This window comes from Cyprinodon tularosa, unplaced genomic scaffold (assembly GCF_016077235.1).
Source record: "Cyprinodon tularosa strain WSP-4 unplaced genomic scaffold, ASM1607723v1 ctg49, whole genome shotgun sequence".
Taxonomy (NCBI): domain Eukaryota; kingdom Metazoa; phylum Chordata; class Actinopteri; order Cyprinodontiformes; family Cyprinodontidae; genus Cyprinodon; species Cyprinodon tularosa.
Genome location: NW_024039218.1, coordinates 1,040,868 through 1,047,994, shown reverse-complemented (window position 1 = coordinate 1,047,994; position 7,127 = coordinate 1,040,868). Strand labels below are relative to the sequence as shown.

At 35.3% G+C, this 7,127-nt stretch overlaps 1 protein-coding gene across 1 annotated transcript; it reads left to right on the top strand.

Annotated features, from left to right (window-relative positions):
* The first annotated feature begins 539 nt into the window (after nt 1–539).
* On the top strand, nt 540–5,161 carry uchl3 (ubiquitin carboxyl-terminal esterase L3 (ubiquitin thiolesterase)). Its single transcript, XM_038302368.1, has 9 exons — nt 540–688; nt 880–891; nt 1,327–1,455; nt 1,606–1,762; nt 3,716–3,801; nt 3,892–3,939; nt 4,020–4,095; nt 4,402–4,460; nt 4,557–5,161. The coding sequence occupies exons 1-9, from the start codon at nt 647–649 to the stop codon at nt 4,644–4,646; spliced, it is 699 nt and encodes a 232-aa protein (XP_038158296.1). The 5' UTR covers nt 540–646; the 3' UTR covers nt 4,647–5,161.
* The last annotated feature ends 1,966 nt before the right edge of the window (nt 5,162–7,127 follow it).

Below are 7,127 nucleotides of genomic sequence, written 5' to 3'. Positions count from 1 at the left end.
AAAAAAAATGTTTTGTTCTATAGAACTAGCCCTAAAGTAAAAGAAAATTAGAAGACATCTACAGTATTTTTTGTTTGTAGTTGCCACTTTCAATATGGCGGCAATATTGACGTACAATGCCAGTGCGCTCATATTTAGCGCTCTCGTGTGGTGGGAAATGAGTTCCAGCTACACACAAAATGCTTCATAATCCAGTTTTTTCCAGATAAGTAAAAAAAAAAAATAAATAAAAAAAACAAAAAAGGCGACCAATATATCACAAAACAAATTGTTAATAATTAAATTATTAATCTATGACGACGGAAAATATGAGCAACGCCCGATATTTTGGAACGATCCATTGTAAAACTCATAAAGGGGTGGTACGAAAAAAACTCGTTATTTTTCTAAGAATGGAAGCAATGGAGGTATATTAAAATGCAAAGTATTACATAAAATATTAAAAATCATGAAAATTACCTTTAAATATATAGACCGCCGCGATGTATGTGTTTCTAGAAGGTTTATAGGAATTATTCACTCCCCTGAGTCGCCACCAGGTCAACGTCTACTGATTGGACACACGGAAGCGAATCCCAGCTGTCAAACAGATCGTAGTAAATCAGACCTAACGCCGTTAGCAGCAACATATCATACGACACATAACATGGACTCTCCACGCTGGTTGCCTCTGGAGTCTAATCCAGAAGTTTGTACCATTTCCCTTTTTTTAAAATAATCTACAAGCTTTTATTCGGTCCATTCATTCTGAAGCATGTGAGAATTCGCTACTGTGGTGGCTAGCTACAAGAACAAAAGCTGAACCCTGTGTGGGAGCTTTGCTAATAAGCAACGTTTCATTAATTTCCTCTTTTTCTCTCTTTGTTTGTTTTATTTCAGGTCATGACCAAGGTAGGTGCATTTGTTTTAGGTACATTTACCCGTAGTTGTGAGACTAAATAGTTGTAAGTAGTGTTAAAATGTGCAAGGCCCACGTTGTAGTGATGCTACACTCACAGCAATGTCGTAAAACAATAAAAGATTATAGTTGCACGTTAAAGACGCTGATCACAGGTTAATGGGAATTTAAAAGACGAGAAATGGTGCACAGTCATGGGGAAAGGCTGTTTAAATTAATTTAGTTGTTTTATTATTATTTTTCCTCCATAGTCGACACCTAGATCAGTATTAACATTGGAAGTTATTCCTTACAACAGTAAGTGATCAGTCAGAGAGTTGTTTTGATTTTTGTCATGTTGTTGGAGCTAGGCTAGGGTTTTTTGCTTTCAGCCAGATTATTTCAGCATATCTTATATTGCATGCCCAGTTTACTCTGTGTGTTTGTAGTTTGTCAGCTGTTTGGGTATGAAGCCATCATGGCAGTTCGGGGATGTCTACGGGTTGGATCCAGAGCTTCTCAGCATGGTACCAAGACCTGTGTGTGCAGTGCTGCTCCTCTTCCCTGTAACAGAGAAGGTATGTAGTATATCTTACCACTCAGCAAACACACAGAATTTATTAGCACTCTTTGACTTTCAGGTGTTTATGTTTTATGTGGTCTAAAAACACACCATCCCGGCTGAAGTATAAATGTCTGTTTCTTTTCTTTCTGATGCTTTCATTCAGTATGAGGCGTATAAGCAAGAAGAGGAGGAGAGGCTCAAAGGCCAAGGGCACAAAGTATCCCCTGATGTCTACTTTATTAAGCAAACTATTGGGAACGCCTGTGGGACGATCGGATTAATTCATGCAGTTGCAAACAACCAAGCTCACCTGCAGTTTGGTGAGTGTTGACAACATAAGGCATCACATTAAAGGTAAAAGATAGATACTTTTCACCTGGACTTGTTCACAATTATTGCATTACAGCCTCAAACCTTGTTGTATCTAATTGAAGATTTATACAACACTCAAATATCTGCAGTTCTATTTTAACTCCTTTACTCTGGCAGGGTTTCCGCGGGTCATTAAAAGTCATTACTCTTTTATTTTTAAAATTAAGTCCTTATTTGGCATTAAAATTTATTAAATGTGAATAGTGTGGTATTTAAAATGCTTTATTAAAAAAAAAAGTTTATAAAAACAATTTCGTCAGATATATTATAATTGCGATATATTTGTGCGGAACTGCTTCAGGTTTCTCATAAAGCCGTCTGCTCGAAAAAAAAGCTTGAGGTGGAGAAAAAGCTAGAGGATGGGGAAAATGCAAATTTCAACAAAAGTTGGCTGGAAAACGAGGATGGGACATGGCTGCAGACTGTCTACAGTAAAGATGACGAAGGATTTTGCCGTGTTTTCATATATATATATATTTATATATATATATATATATATATATAAATATAAATCATGGTTACTTGTTGATGGCATTAATTATTTATAAATAAAAGAGCATTTATTAGAGTTACTCAGAGGAGATGTTTGAGGCAAACAGAGGAAGCAGTTTGGCAATCTTCTGGCCAACAGAGACGCATGTCATAAGTAGATGTTCTTTACAAGTGTACAAACTGGCTAGAACTGCAAACTAAATGTGAGTAGTTATACCATAGAAAAATAATATTCAACTAATTCTTCACCAATAAAGATGCATATACTTCCACACTAATCAATCATGGAGAAAATTTACAAAGACAACAGATTTTAATTCTTGTTCATGATTTCTCCTTTTTTTAAAACTTTATATATATGTTTTTGCCTAGAAAAAAAAAAGTTCCAAAAGTTGTCTTTTGCGGAGTGGTGGACAGGAAGAGGGACAGAGTGACGGACAGGAGCTTTCTACTAGCTTTTTAAGAAATGGTAGAAATGGCCTAAGATGAAAACTAAACAGGATTAAAACTTCAGCGCAGACGACGTCTAAAATATATCGAAACATGTTGTTAATTTTTAGGGGTGTCCCGATACAATATAGTTATTGCAGCTTTGAGAATTGCCTGATACCGATATTGACCCGATACTATGTTAGCAGGAATTATACCTTCTTTTATTATTTTATTTTGTAGAATGTTAGGAAAGGCTCAAGTAATATTAATAAAACATGGAACAAAAGTAAACCACAATAAATATGAAGACAACTGACCCATTTAATATTACCTGATGAATTACATAATTAGTAATGTGGGTTTTGTTGATGCGAGGCTGAATAATGAGAAGGAATATACAGTATTTTACTGAAGCAAACAATAATGAGGTTATTGAAATTTCAAGTCAAAATATCCAAACTATTGAACTATAGATCTATCGATAGATCTTTATATATTATCATTTGTACTCTGTTTTATTTTTTTCTGTATCAACCAAAAACAGCTATTGCAAGACTGTCAAGCATTCAACAGGGTCAATCACTCATCCTCACTAGAATATAAAATGTCTGTTGCCTCCTTGCTTAGAATCACTCGTTCTGATCCTTAAACATCCAGGGTAGAAGCTCTCTGAGAGAAATCTGGGAATGTTTGTGAATAAGAGCAAAAATGTATGTATTAAAAAGCCAACAAACACAATAACTACGGTAGGATTCTGTCGGCTGTAGAAACAGTAGCCAATATGCTTGTTTTCATGGCCAAATTAGTGTTTTATAGAAATCACTAAAAAGACTCAGAACTCTGCAAGGCCGAGTCTGGAAAGTCATGTGTCATATTACAAAATCCAGACTGTAGTTCTGTTTAGTACAATTTCAATTTAACCTCATTCCTACAGTGAGCAGTTCTGTCGAGTTTACAGTTGTATATTTCCTTTCCAGAGCCCGATTCACCCCTTAAGAAATTTCTTGAACAAACTGCAAAAATGACCCCTGAGGAAAGGGCCACATTTCTGGAAAAAGACGAGGTAGGACCAAGATGAAGAGAGCATGAACATTAAAACAATAAAGGACACTTCAAATGACTGAGACACTGTTTGTTTTCCTGTGTCCTGCAGAGTATACGTGTCACACATGAATCCAGCGCTCAGGAGGGACAAACTGAGGTCTGTTGTCACTTCAACATTTCTTGTTTCATCAAATTCATTTGAATTGAATTTAACTGAAGCATTCTTGTTCCTCACAGGCACCAAGTTTAGATGAGAAAGTCAATCTGCATTTTATAGCTTTTGTGAATGTTGGAGGACAACTATTTGAACTAGGTAAGTTAACTCCTTTGCCAGATGCTTTTTTTACACAAATCCTCATAACGGAAAACATTTCACAGTAATTCTCTTAAATCACTGCTCGTAAAAATGTAAAAATGTGAGTTTTTCTAGGAACTTTAATGCATAATCCCTGACCTCCTGGTTTTATGGACTACAAATGAGGAAAGAGGAAAAAAAACATGGAATTTAATTAAAAACTTTGCAGAACTGAAGAAATAAGAAAATAACCACCAAAACTTGCATAGATCAATGGCCATGATGGTAATTTAATTTAAAGATTTATACTGTTTTAATACCCAGATGGTCGGAAGCCTTTCCCTGTTGTCCATGGAAAAACTACCGAAGATACCTTCCTTGAGGTAAAACACTGTCAAATATCTTTAAAAAACATCTTCTACATGAGAACGTTCATTATATAAGAGTGAGACTTTTATTTAATTTCCTTTGTGTTCCAGGACGCTGTAGAAGTTTGTAAGATTTTCATGGCTCGGGATCCTCAGGAGGTCCGTTTCACCATCATCGCTCTGTCCAAAGATTCATTCTAAAGGAAGCTCCTCTTTGTTTTGTTTGTATCTTTAGACACCAGAAAGCAAAGAAAACATAACTGCCAAACATTCTGAAGTGCTGAATATGTTGTAAAAAAACAGTTCTTGTTTTGTTTTGGGGCTTTTTTTCCCCCACAATATTTTAGGAAGTAAATCGGAAAAGCTCAAATGCTTCCAAAGAGAGAACATCAATGCCTTTGAATCTGATTGGCTCAGTATGTGTGTTTCAGGCTAACTTAGGGAAGAAATTCAACTTCACATAAATCACCATTTGTTTTAAATAATTTTTGGATTTATTTTGGACTTCAATCACATAGTGGTGAGCTGTGAGAAACTTGCTATCTGCTTTTCATTCTCTTTAACACTTAAAGAATGATGTTTTGCATTCATTTGATATGAACTACATTAGAAAAGAGGATTGTACACAGATAATTAACATCCAGTCTGTACATGCAGGTGGACGGTGCCTACGTTTTTGTAATTATCAGTCAAATAAAAGGCAAATTTAATAAGCACCTTCTTTTTATCCTTGATTTATCCATGAACTTCATACTTTTTCTTTCCTATGCTTTTTTTTTTTACTTTCAACAAAAAAAAATGGTAAGCTTCAAGAATTGTTTAGATGGTTGAATTATACAAATATCTCAAGGACTTTTATTCAAGCTCAACACAACATCCTGTTTCCAACGCTTACTGCAGTCAAAAAGGACTCAACCCTCTGAAAGGACTTGTCTGAAAGAGGACATTTATAACTTAGGGGTCTCAGCAGCCTCGGGGACCGGAAGTTCTAAAGTTTTGGGGAAAAATAGTTGCTTGGCAACAACAAGGAAGTTCCTAAAAACACTCTTTTATAAATGAGCTTTAGGCTAATTAGTGTCCCACACTAATTTAGTTATACATAAACAGTGACATAATTCTAGATAAAGCTCTATACATGTGATACTCCTCCCAAAAAAATCCCATTTATCTCTAACTCTATGGAGGTATAGGAGCAAACACATAAAACCTGAATTAAACCAGTTTATACAGTGGCTTGTAAAAGTATTCACACCAGTTTTGGTACTTATAAAACAAAACAAAAATATTTTATTTGAATTCTACACGCAAGACCAACACAAACAACAGTCCACCTTTGTATAATCTAAAGTTAGTAGATGTATAGCTGCTCTGTGATTGTGTCAAAGTTTGCGAAGATTTTATAGATTTGAGAATATTGGAGTGGAAAAAACTAGCAGGTCAGGGATACAGTTGTGGAGGTTTAGGGCAGGCTTGGGCTACTTCCCAAACTTTGAACATCTCAGTGAACTGTTGAGTCCATCATCCTGAAATGGAAATTCATTTCAGGGACTGCTGTAGAGTCAACAACACAATGCTAGCAAATATCCATATGCTCATCCAGGAGGAGCATTTCCTGCAAAGTCAATGACTTGATGCAGTCACAGCTGCTTTTTTTCTTAAATAGAAAACTTTAAACCTATCTGTCCAGATGATCAATTTGAAATGTGTCTGTAAGGTGCCTTTTGATGACGTATTGTGATTCGCTGATATTTAAATACACCAAATTCAATTGAATTTCAAAATCAACTCTTAGACTCAGTAGACTAACACCAACTATTTGGAGGTACTAACTCCAACAGGCTTGAATTAGACTAAACAAGTGTTAAACTCTCAATACACAACAACTGCACTAAAACCGAACACCTTGACTGCTTTTAATAGTTGTTCACAGCATAAATGTGGTCTTTATGGAAGAGGGGCAAAAAGAAAGACCCTAAACTCAGCTGAGAATCTGGCAAAATGCTCTCCATCCGACCTAACTTAGCTCGAGCTGTTTTTCAAAAATGAAAGACCAACATATTAGACTCTAGATATGCAAAACTGGTTGAGGCATACTTATAAAAGACTTGCAGCTGCAATGGCAGCAAAGGTTCCATTAAGTCTTTACTAAGTAGGGCTAAATACATGTACAATGCCCTGTTCCTTTGTTTTGTTTTTTTAAGCACAAAGAAATTTATCATTTTCTTAGACTTCAGTTTTATATAACTCTCTGTTGGTTTTTCATATTACCTTCCAATAAAATGTTTTTTATTTTGTGGTTCTACTGGGACAACATTTGAAAGGTTCATAGGGGATGAATATTTTTTGCAAGCCACTGTAACTTTTATAGAAGACAATTGTCAAAGTTATTAATGGCTCCCATTATGGCAGTCCAACACTTAAAATATATTAGTTAAATTGCATGACCTAAATCGGATCATTTTGTAGAAATTCCTACAGAACTTATCATATAAAATGTAAAGGATACCAACTCCCCTAACTGTATTCTGAATTTATTTGGCATAAAATAACCTTAAAAAAGGAAAACCTTAGACAAATATCAATGAAGGTATGGAAAATGATGGAATTATATTTCGGTTTGGGTCAATTAGATGCTGGTAAACATACTGCAGGCGCAAACATGTTTTATGTTGATTTGAACTA